The 12,661-nt window shown below is 34.5% G+C and overlaps 1 protein-coding gene across 9 annotated transcripts in view; it reads left to right on the top strand.

Annotated features, from left to right (window-relative positions):
- ZNF280D (zinc finger protein 280D) overlaps positions 1 to 12,661 on the top strand; it is a 131,076-nt gene that overhangs the window by 8,848 nt on the left and 109,567 nt on the right. For 6 of the 9 annotated variants that reach the window (XM_073877061.1, XM_025883947.2, XM_073877065.1 and 3 more), the window contains exon 2: positions 10,352 to 10,397. The exons of 1 other annotated variant lie outside the window; for it this stretch is intronic. In XM_073877061.1, the coding sequence (XP_073733162.1) occupies positions 10,352 to 10,397 (46 nt within the window). Of the gene's footprint in view, positions 1 to 10,351; positions 10,398 to 10,509; positions 10,579 to 12,661 lie in introns of all 9 variants that reach the window. 2 more of the 9 variants (XM_025883944.2, XM_025883945.2) reach the window with 2 other exon arrangements.

Below are 12,661 nucleotides of genomic sequence, written 5' to 3'. Positions count from 1 at the left end.
GATGTTGATCTCGGGATTGTGAGTTCAAGCCCCATGTTGAACTCTGCACTGGCTTGGATCCTACTTAAAAAAAAAAAAATTGTTAAATGTTTTTAAGGACTCAAGATCAGAATGATGACAGTTTCATTGGTGGTAAAAGAGAAGTGCAGAGGTAGAACTAATTTTTATAAACTGAGGTAAGGTTAACGTAACATTAGGTTCACCATTTAAATTATCTTAAAGTGTACAATTCAGTGGCATTTAGTACACTCACGGTGTTAAACAAGCATCAACACTACTCTCATAATAGTAGTTTCAGCTTCTCAAAAGGAAACCCATTACCCATTAAGTAGTCTCTCCCCATTTTCCCCACCCCACAGGCCTTAGCAACCACCGATGTGCTTTCTGTCTCTATGGATTTGCCTATTCTGGACACTTGACATTAATAGAGTTATACAATATGTGACTGACTTCTTTCACTTAGCATAATGTTCTTAAGGTTCATCCATTTAGCATGTATCAGTACTTCATTTTTTTACTGCTAAATAATATTCCATTGTATGGATATATCTTTTTGTTTATTCATTTATCAGTTGATGAACATTTGGCTTGTTTTCACTTCTTGGCTATTATGAATAATGCTCTAGGACTAATTTTTATGGAGAAGTTATGTTCAGTTCTGGAAATACTGAATTTGAGGTGAGTTTAAATTTCCAGATAGCAGTTTTCAACAGTTATGAGATGACAGGCTGGAACTTAGTTGAGGAGTCAGGGTTGGAGATTATTATTTGATGATTTTATAGGCTGCTATTGAGAACTGGTAGCTAAGACTGTGGGATTTATTAGATATGTCATTTAGGGAACAATTTGTGTAGGGCTGAGGAGTAAACTCTATGAAAAACCTGATTTTACACTATTTAAGGAGTAAGAGAATATGGAGAATCTGTATAGAGTTAAATAGGAGGAGGTGGGTAGAGAACCAGTCTATTGTCATATAAAAAATTTTTGAGGAGGATGTTTCAAGAAATTGGGATAAAACAGATGGAAGATAAGGAAAATGTAAGTGAAGAAAGGGTAATTTGATTTGGGGGGGGTTATTGGGATCTTCAGTTGGATACCTTCAGCAGAATACTGTGCAGTAGAAAATGTAGTAGCTGCATTGCTGTGCTCAGCTTAGTTTTGACTGACAGAATGGGTGGGGATAACTAGAGCAAAAGGACTGCAGCCTGGATCAGGGTCAGCAGGGGTTTTACTTGGATGAAATGGACGTGGTGCAAAGAGAGATTCCCCATATCCTTATGAAGAAGGGTTCCTTTTACATAGAAGCTTTTAACAACTCCGCTGATTTAGATTCATTTGTAGACGTAAGCAGTCTACTGAAGTACAGGCCTTCTATTTATTGATATTACATTAAACAATTTTGTGTTATCAAAAATGTTAAAATTTCAAAAAATGGGTTTATCATGATAATTTGAGATTTCCAATTTTGCTCTGAATCAGTGTCTGTGAGGTAGATCTTGATATTGGGAGTTGACATCAAACAGGTTTATTAAAATGCAACTTAAATTGTTTAAAATTATCAACTATTCTTTTTTCTTCAGGAATTTACTTGCTTTGAATAAACTCAAGAATTTTATCCTCAGTGTTGGACTTCAACCCAGTTGCTTCATTCATTACATTGAACTTTAAAGTTTCTAGAAAATATTTGGGTATGATAGGTTGATTACCAAAAGACTTTATTCATAATACCAAAATGGCATTTCATAATTCAACATTCTCAATTAGAACAGTTTTTTTTTTTTAACTGAAATAATAAATTCCGTTTGTCTCTCTGTCTAGGTAAAAATTTACAACCCCGTAACGGAAGGATATGTTTATAATATTAGGGTTGGAAGGGCCCTTGGAGATGTTGAAAGTGACCATTTTCAATTATATAATGCTTAAAATATTTCATATTTTTCTTTGGTGATATATCACATCTTGAGTTCATCTCATTTCCTGATATTTTAACTATTAATTGTTTTATTCTTATGTTGAGATGACATCTGCTTCCCTGTAGTTTTGGTCTTGTTTCTGATGGAGGCAAGTAATATATGGCTGAAATCTCCGGCCTTTTAAGTGCCTAGATTTGAATCCTTGCTCTGCTCTTAGATGTGCTACTTTGGGCAAGGTACTTAACCTCTATAAATCAGTTTCTGCAGCTGTAAAGTGAGGATGATAACAGTGTCTACATCATAGAGTTTTGGAGGATTAGACAAAGTAATGTATGCATTTAATTAATGTTAGCTAATGGTAAAGTTATTATAAATAGCATAATTTGTAATTAGGATAACATAATAGTATATAATGAATTAAGTAGTTGTCTTGAAGCTCAACACGAGGAATGAAATTCTCTAGTTTACTCAAAACAAGTTAAATATTACTAATATTGTTATTGTTATTATCACTTGAACCACAAAGAATGTTATCCTCTTTTTTCTTTCTCATGACAAACTTCAAAATATTTGTAAATAGCTTGTACTTCTACCACTTCTACTCCACAGTCTCATGTTTCCTAGGTTAAATATCTTTAGTCTTTTGACCTAGACAGAGCTCTAAATCTAAGTCATTATAATAGACATCTGTTTTTGCTACACGGCATCTTCCCTCCTACTTTGGTAACAGATACTTTGATTTTCCTTTGGGAAAATCTTTATCTTACTGGGTTTTTTGTTTGTTTTTGGTTGGTTGGTTGGCTGGTTGGTTGGGTCTCTGTCTCTGGTACTAGGGGGAGCAAGTCCTTAGCAATAATGATTGGATTTGGGAAGCACATATGACTTAAGCCAACCCAGTCAACTCCAATCAGAGCTTGTCCTCTTATTAGTGTCCAAAGTTGGAGCTGGCATAGTCATTCACAGTGGGGAGCCTCTTCTGAGGGTAGAAACAACATAGAGAAAGTAAAACCCAGGAATGGAGATAGAAAAACTAGATTTACATATCATTGTTTAAATTGTACCTGTATTTAGTTCTGTAAATAAGCCAAGGAATTCTCTTTTGCTTAAGCCAGTTTGAATTGGGTTTTCTGTTACTTAACAGTTGAAAGAGTCATAGCCAGGTGGGGATCGATTAAGACAGGATAGAATAAAACCACTGTCTCTTTGGTTTTAGACTCAAATTCTGTTATTTTTGACACCGTATCACAAATCTGATCATATCAGTTCTTTTTTTATCCCTTTAAATTTTTTATTGTTATGTTAATCACCATACATTACATCATTAGTTTTTGATGTAGTGTGCCGTGATTCATTGTTTGTGCATAACACCCAGTGCTCCATGCAGAACGTGCCCTCTTTAATACCCATCAGCAGGCTAACCCATCCCCCCACCCCCTCCCCTCTAGAACCTTCAGTTTGTTTTTCAGAGTCCATCGTCTCTCATGGTTCGTCTCCCCCTCCGATTTCCACTCCTTCATTCTGCCCCTCCTGCTATCTTCTTCTTTTTTTTTTTTTTTAACATATATTGCATTATTTGTTTCAGAGGTACAGATCTGTGATTCAGTCTTGCACAATTCACAGTGCTCACCATAGCACATACCCTCCCCAATGTCTATCACCTAGCCACCCGCTCCTTCCCACCCCACCCCCACTCCAGCAACCCTCAGTTTGTTTCCTGAGATTAAGAATTCCTCGTATCAGTGAGGTCATATGATACATGTCTTTCTCTGATGGACTTATTTCACTCAGCATAACGCCCTCCAGTTCCATCCACATCGTTGCACATGGCAAGCTGATCATATCAGTTCTTGCTGAAAATCCCCTTATTGGCTTTCCATTGCTCTTAGGTTAAGGGAAAAATTCCTAACATGATCTCTGGGATGCTGTGTTGTTTGACTTCTGTCTTATCTCCTACCATATACCCCCTTGCTTTTCTTTTGCACTCACACTAGTTTTTTTTGTGTTTTTTTTTCAGTTTCTCATATTTGCTGTGACATAGATCTTTTGCACATGCTGTTCTTTCTTCATGAAATGCTTCCTTTCTTTCCTTTCCTGTCCTGTCCTTTTCCCTTTTAACTCCACTCAAGGCTGAGTTCCAGTCTGTTCCCTCTTTCTTTTGCCTGTTCACTGTTAAGATTCCTGCACGTATGATGTTTTTTTTAAAATGACATTTGAAATATTTGGTTTATTTAAAAAACAATACTGTATATCTATAGTCTCCTCTTTTGGGGACCTTTTCTCCTATTCTTGGGGTGACCATTTTCAGAACACAGTATTCTGCTTAAAATAAAAATTAGAATCTTTCAGAAATTGGTTAAGATTTGATGAGGTATCTTCTAAAGTTTCTATGATCCCCCAGTATTTTGCCTATAGTATTTAGCTGCTAAGTGATCAGATGTTTCTAATTGTACATTTTGTGTGGTTGAAATGTGCTGTCTTCAAGAATTAGTTTGTAGTTTTTAACAGTAACCAGTTAACTGGACTGATTCTAAAAAAAGATAGGTACTGAGTTTTCTAACAGTAAATCATTTTAAAAAATAAGAGGCATAAAAGTGGGAAGTACTGATTTGAAATTTGGTTTCATCTGCTTAATGTTTGTAAATAAATTTAATAAGCTAATTTCTTTATAAAATTTCATGTTTAAACATCTGAATTTTCTGAAATAGTTGTGGGTCTTTTTCAGTTTTATGGGGTTTATTGCTTATGCTTTAAGATTTGTATTTGTGTGATTTATATGCCAGGGTGCACATCATAATTTTCTGTTTTTCTAACCCTGTGACAGTTAATTTTAATGGTAGAATCAATAGGTGATGGATATTAAGGTGATATAAAAGTGGAATTTTTAAAATGACTCTCTGTCCTCAGAAGACTGTGTATGTTTTTAAGATAATGAACATTAAAATGAATTTTCTAGTATCACCTTGAGATCGTTGGAAATTCTTGAGAGATCACAGAACCAGGGTTGGAAATATTAAATTGTTGCTCATAGTTAACAACCCACTTTGACTCCTTAAAGCTCTATTCATTTGGGATTAGAATTCTAAAATTGTAGACCTCCATTTTGGTATACCATTAGTCACAAAGACTGAAGAATTGTTTATAAAATGAAACAGAACATAAACCAAAGCTTTAAAGTCAGTGGAATGATTTGAATACCTGATTTCTTGTGAAATTTGTGAGAGGAAAAAAATGACAATGTTTTGATGACCCTGTGTCATCCAAATCATTCCACTGAAAAACTCTAAGTATATAAGTAAAATTGTTAAAGGTTACAGCTCGCTTGTTAATCTTAGACAAAATTTATGAGTTAGTTGAACGTTATTTATGTATGCTATCCTTATTTTGAATAAAAAATTTCAGTAAGTTGATTCTATTTTGGTTTTGTATTTTCCCTTTTATGTTAATCTGGTTTTTCGTGTTGCTGATTTCTTGGTTAGGAATGCAAGCCCCCAATTAAACATTTTTATGATGAGAAAAAAGCAAAGATTAACTTTTTAATACAGTTTCTCAGATTATTTCATTGAATAACTTTTGGCGTCTGGGGAGATGGAGAATTTAACCATTCACCATATTCCTCAATTTTTTTTATTTTACTTGCTGCTTACTCATTTTTAAAAAGGATTTTTTTAGGGCAACCTGGGTGGCTCAGTCGGAAGTAGCTGCCTTCGGCTCAGGTCGTGATCCCAGGGTCCTGGGATCGAGCCCCGCATCGGGCTCCCTGCTCAGCGGAGAGCCTGCTACTCCCCCTCCCTCTGCTTGCTGCTCTGCCTACTTGTGCTCTCTCTCTCTCTCTCTCTGTCAAATAAATAAAAACTTAAAAAAAAACTTAAAAAAAAATAAAAAGGATTTTTTTAGAAATTAAAATACACTGATGCATGTAAAATGAAAGTTTTCTTTTTTATGGAAATAGTATAAGGCACTTTATCCAAATGCTAATTTTTGTATGTTGGTATTTTTGAATTACTTGTTTTATTCTATGAGACGAGTAGTATATAATTTAACAGTATTGATAAATTGTAGGTATGTGTGTTTATATGAAGGTTTAAAATTTTTTATGTGTTTTCACTAGTTTATAAATGCTTCTTAAAAAGATGAAAATATGGTAGGATAGATGTGACAGCTACATTCTGGAAGGTATACTTACAAAGCTAACATTTCATCATGTGAAATACTACTGTAATGAAGATCTTAAAAAACAAAATAATTTCTAAATGCTCAGCTGATAGCTTGTAAATTCTAGTATAGTAACAAAATTGTGAACTGTTCTTAGAGTTCTTGAAAATGGTATTAAGCACAGAGTTTAAAATTGTTAAGATTTATTGGATGATTTCTGTGTCTTAGGCACTGAGTTATGTGCTCTATGTTTGCTATCTAATTTAATCTTCACTATAACTTTATCAAATAAGTTACATACATATAGTAAAGCAAGGCACAGAGATTAACTTTCCCAAGGTCATCCAGATAATAAATGGTTGAGTCAGAATTTGAATGTGGCATTCATTCTTCACCATGTTTTACTGTTTATTATTAATAAATGTTTAAAGTATACAGTATACAGTAAAGTATAGAGCTAAATTAAGTTGTAGAGATTATTAGTTGACCTAAGAGCTGAGACCCAGAATTGTAACGTGATTTGATTGAAAGTTGTAGCAGTGCTGGGGCTATGACTGGTTCTTCTGGCTTCTAGCCTAATGCTCTTTTTTTTTATGTGCAGACTCTACAGTTGTGGTTTGTGAAATTGCTTAATCTTTATCAGAAAGTAAATAGAACTATATCTAGTACGTAGCACACCTGTGCCATACTGTGTGCTTATGTACCAGGTCAAATGCGTTACCTTTATTTAACACAATGATATTGTATCGGGTGCTATCTCTCAATGGATAAAAGTAAATTTTTCAAGCAATTAAAAATTTAGACCTGCATTTCCATTGATTTTTAAAATTTCTGTAGAAAAATTATTTAAGATATTGTTTAATTTTAGGTATATAAAAGCTGAAACAAAAAATAGTAAGATAGGAATTAAAATTATTTATGAGTAGTCTCCAACAGTGAATGAATTATTTTCTAAAAAGTCTTTGATTAGTCAGTTAATTGGATTTCATGTTTTTCTTCATAGAAACAAGTGTATTAAATATTAAACATGGTTATGAAATGAGTCAGTAGCTGAAATTGAGTGTTCTCTTTTTCTGGCTATTTTGGGGCTCAGTGTGAGCTGTAGAAGCTATTAGAATGTTTTGGAACTTTGAGACCCTCACTGCATATCTTTGCTGGATATTCCACTTTGGTGGCAGCTGATTTAATCCTTCATAGAATTCCGTGCCTTACCACCAAAATTCTGAAGTGGTGACCTGAGAGGTTTTTATGGTGGTAATTTTGGCATGCTTCAGTGGCAGAGATGCCAAAGGAATCCGTGAAAGTGTTTATTAACCAGAACAAAATATGGCAATGATTCTTTAGGGTAGTGTTGTCCAGTAGAAATGTTCTGTAGCTGTACTGTCCAATACAGTAGCCACCAGTCACATGTGGCTTTGAGCATTTGAAATGGGCTAGTAAAACTGAGGAACTGAATTTTAATTTTATTTAATTTTAATTAATTAAATGTAAATAGTCACATGTGGCTAATGGCTACTACATTACATAGTGCAGCTTTAGGCTGAAATTATGCTCTAATTACATCTGAGGATTTCCAGCTTTATAGTGTGTTTGAGACTATATCAGTTGAGGTTTCTAAGTAGCTTACTGTGGTCCTTAAGCTTTTGAAGTAGGTTATCTTAAAGTCATCTCTATCATAATAGGCAGTAGATGTCTGTTCATATAGATGAGTCATTCATTAATTGAATATTTGTAAATTGAATACTAATTTCAGAGTTTTGGTAAGAGATATTTATATGATCACTTAGCAAAAATATATATATGTCAACAATTTAATATTCAGTATAACCATTATTATAACCCAATAACTATTCAAATAAAAAAATATTACATATGAGTCTCTTAAGCTGTGTAATTGTGGCTCTTGAAAAATATTCTGTATTCTTGGTAACAAGTAGGTCCTTAACATGAGCAAAAATTGTCACGTATTTATCTCCTTGACATAGTCATAACACTGATACTAGTTTAGAGATAAGCTACAACTATTCAGATAATTGAGTTAATCAGACTTATTTATTTATTTATTATAGATTTATTTATTTATTTATTTATTTATTTGACAGAGAGAGAGACACAGCGAGAGAGGGAACACAAGCAGAGAGGGTGGAAGAGGGAGAAGCAGGCCTCCCGCCGAGCAGGGAGCCTGATGCAGGGCTCAATCCCAGGACCCTGGGATCATGACCTGAGCGGAAGGCAGACGCTTAACGACTGAGCCACCCAGGCACCCCGAGTTAATGAGATTTAAACAGACTTCAAAACTTGGTGAATTCAGTTAAACACAAGATTCAGTAGAGTCTTGGCGCATGGGTGGCTCAGTAGGTTAAGCATCCAACTTTTGATTTTGGCTCAGGTCATCATCTGGGGTCATGGGATTGAGTCCCATGTGGGCCTCTGCGCTCAGCAGGATGTCTGCTTGAGGATACTCTCTCCTTTTCTGCACTTTCCTCTGCTCGTGTTCTCTCTCTCAAATAAATAAATCTTTAAAAAAAAAAGATTCATTAGAGTCTCCTGTGATAGTAGTTAAAACATTTATAACAGTAAATTCTGAAGTTAAAATAATAGTTATTTTTCCCTGTGGATTAATGCAGTCCAAATAAATTGGAAACTAAAAAGCAAGAAAATTTGCTTGTGTCAGCCTGATGATAAGGAGAAATATAAAGATTGAATTAGTGTGCATTTTAGTATTTTAGGTGTCTGCTCTCTAGTTTTTATCTTTTTTTGCTTTATAACTAAAAGTTATTTTAAAATTTGTAAATTTTATAAAATTTATGGTGTGTATGTGGGAATCCAGAATAATTCTTGTTTTAAATAAATGAATTAAAATTTCTTTTTGATAATTTTTATTCTAATAGCAATTGTTTTTCAATCCCAAAGAAATATACTAGATTATAAATTTCTGAAGGCAAGGACTATGACTTACTCATTTTTGTTTTTTCCCTAAAACCTCAGCACATCATCTTGCATTCAGAAGGCAATGAGTAGTTATTATTTTTATATTTTTTAGTAATCTCTGCACCCAACCTGGGCCTCGAACTCACAACCCTGAGAACAAGAGTCATATGCTCTTCTGACTGAGCCAGCCAAGCACCCAAAGAGTAGTTATTTTTGAATGAATTAATCTGTGATGAAATATGTCCATTTACTTTTCTTTCCTTTTTAAGGTCTTTGATAAAAAATCAGAAATATATAAACTAAAATTTATTTTTATTTATTTATTTTTAAGATTTTATTTGTTTGACAGAGACAGTGAGAGAGGGAACACAAGCAGGGGGAGTGGGAGAGGGAGAAGCAGGCTCCTCACTGAGCAGGGAGCCCAATGTGGGACTCGATCCTGGGACCCCGGGATCATGACGTGAGCCGAAGGCAGATGCTTAATGACTGAGCCACCCAGGCGCCCCTAAACTAAAATTTATTTAAAGTTATGTTTTTTTGGGATGCTTGGGTGGGTTAGCCAGTTAAGCGGCTGCCTGCCTCTCAGGTCATGATCCCGGGGTCCTGGGATCGAGTCCCACATCAGGATCCTTGCTCAGCGGGGAGCCTGCTTCTCCCTCTGCCTGCCACTCCCCCTGCTTGTGCTCACTCTCTCTCTCTGATTTAAAAATGAATGAATGGGGTGCCTGGGTGGCTCAGTCGGTTAAGCGACTGCCTTCGGCTCAGGTCATGATCCTGGAGTCCTGGGATCGAGTCCCGCATTGGGCTCCCTGCTCAGCAGGGAGTCTGCCTCTCCCTCTGACCTTCTTCCCTCTCATGCTCTCTCTCTACCATTCTCTCTCTCTCTCTCAATAAATAAATAAAAATCTTTAAAAAAAATAAAAAAAATAAAAATGAATGAATGAAATATTTAATTAAAAAATAGTTATGTTTTCTTGTGGAAATAATTACATTTATATCTGAAATGTGAATAGGTTACAGTTAAAGATTAGTATATCCCTTTGTAGTTGAAAATTCAGACTTACTAAAACAATACATCATGAAATGATTACTCATTTTTATAAAAGGATACTTTAAAAAATTATTTGTAGTTTAATAATTCAGACTTCTTCAAGTAGTAAGTGCTTAATAGAATCACCATTTTATTTACTAAATTTAGGTTCATTCAGGAATGAACCAGTTATATAAAGTGAGTTGCAAGTGTATGTCAGACATATCAAACTTAAAAATTGAACTTTTCATAGGAAAAAAGATTAAGTATGTGTACATTTAATTTAATGAGATCCACTCTAATACTAGGTATCTTTATTTTATAGGAAGGAAAACTGAGATATAAATTGCTCTCTTGTCTGGAGTCACATGGTGAGTTTCGAGATCAAAATTAGATCCAAGAATTTCCGAACCCCAAGTTTCATGTTTCAATATTCGGCATTCCTTAAAGTGACTCATAAAATTGACTGATATCATGTGTCAGTACTTAGGTGACAGTTTACAGAAAGTCAACTCTGCAACTTGATGGGCGACAACCCTTTTCAGCCAAAAAGTAAGTTTTGCTGCCACAACTGATACTGGTTTTCGTGGCTTTTGAACTGATAAATTTGCTTCAGTATAAAGGAGGAAAGGTAGGCACATTTTCTTGTAGACAAAAAATCTTAAAGTTGTTAGAGTAACAAATGCTCACATAACAAGTAATATAAATTAAGTGAGTAAAGTAGAAATGAAGTTTTTTTTCTTCTTATGCCCAGTGATAACTTAGTTTGGTGTACATAATTACCTATGTTTCTTTTATGCATAGACAAAAAATAATTATTTCTAAAATACATAAAGCTGTTATGTGTCTTTAAATTTTTTTTTTCTTAACAATTTTTCCTGGGTGTATTGACAATGGCAGTACCCTTTTAAGAAGAATGAGGAAGACCTTTGTCTTCTGTATTGTTTGCTACGGCTTCTATAACCGAGAACCGTAGACTGGATAGCTTAAACAACAGAAATTTATTTCAGAATTTCTCATGGTTCTGGGGGCTAGAAGTATGAGATCAAAGTGTTGGTCTCATAAGAATCAACTCAAAGATTTGATTCCTTTTGAGGGCCATGAAGGAAGCATCTGTACCAGGCCTCTCTCCTTGGCTTATAGATGCCCATATGCTTCCTATGTCTTTAGATGGTCTTAACCTCCAAGCACGTATCCATGTCCTGATCTCCTCTTTTAAGGACACCAGTCATTTTGAATTAGCGCCCACCTAGTAACTTCATTTTAACTTCATCACCTCTTTAAAGACCCTGTCTCCAAATATAGTAATATTGTGAGGTACTGATGGTGAGGACTTTAACATATGAATATTGGAAAAACACAGTTCAGCCCATAACACAAACTGATTTGAAACTTTTATTATCCATATACAATGAGTTTCGCTAATTTTTAAAAATTAGGCATTGCCTGACTGCTTAGTTTCCTAGTCCATAAATTATTATATACTGTGTGCCTACTGCCTATCTAGAGTGTAGAAGGAAATACAGTCAAAGAGCTCAGTTTGGTCTTGGGACATATATTTTTAATCATTCGACTTGAAGAATTCTATATAATTAATAAAACAGTATATAGTATAGAAAAGAAAGGGATCAGTTCATGATGTTCATGACATTTGGGAAAATGGGAAGGCCTTTTTTGTTTTGGTAGGTGGACTATTAACATTTAAATAATGTTAAGACAGGAAATAATTTGTGACAAACTTTTATAGAAAGGAAAAAATTTAAAAATTTATAAAAGAATGGTTCTTAATTTGATATGGTATTTCCATCCCCATACCATCCATGGTATGCCATCCCCAAAGCATTGTTTCAGTTAGTATCTTTTAAGAAGTGGTAGAACATTGTCCTAATTTTGAGTCAAAAGTAGAAGTGGCATTACTCTAATATAATAAAAAATTACCCTTAGAAATGACTATATTTAAATGATAAATGAAGGATATTGTCAAAGCCAGAACCCTAGAGGGTTTTTTTTGTTTGTTTGTTTTTTGTTTGTTCGGGTTTTTTTGGTAGACCACCCCCCATCTCATTCCATATATTTAGTTATATCCACTTATATCCATCTCCACTCTTATTACTTTAGTTTAGGTGCTCAGTACTGTTTCTCTTCCCCTTCTCCCTTCCCCTTCTCTTTTTTCTCCATTTCCACTTAAAGGAATATATGCACATAGTTTAAAGAGTCAGACCATCTGAAAAGACTTTAAATGGCTTAACCAGTTTCTTGAAGAATGCTTATGTGCATATGTGCATATATGTTGTGCTGTCTGTTGCATAATCAATTTTACCACTTTCTAATAATCTGTCATGAGAATTTTTGCTTTCTTAGAGCTAGCCCTTCCTTCCCTCCAAGTATCTCCCAATATAATTATTATCTCAGTATTTGGTTTAATCCATAGTTGATGTTTCATTATGATGACTATAATAAATGCTCTTCACTGACGGGCATGGTAATATGCTTTTAATATGCTGTTATACATAGAATACATACATTTACCCTTCCTTCCCTCCCTCCCTCTTTCTTCCTTCCTTCCTTTTTCTTTTTCTTTCTTTCTTTCTTCCTTTCTTTCTTTCTTTCTTTTTCTTTCTTTCTTTCTTTCTTT

Source organism: Callorhinus ursinus, unplaced genomic scaffold (genome assembly GCF_003265705.2).
Source record: "Callorhinus ursinus isolate GAN/ISIS: 27379988/994484 unplaced genomic scaffold, GSC_fseal_2.0 scaffold25, whole genome shotgun sequence".
Taxonomy (NCBI): Eukaryota; Metazoa; Chordata; class Mammalia; order Carnivora; family Otariidae; genus Callorhinus; species Callorhinus ursinus.
Note: the sequence above shows the minus strand (reverse complement) of the source record. Positions and strands in the feature narration are given on the sequence as shown.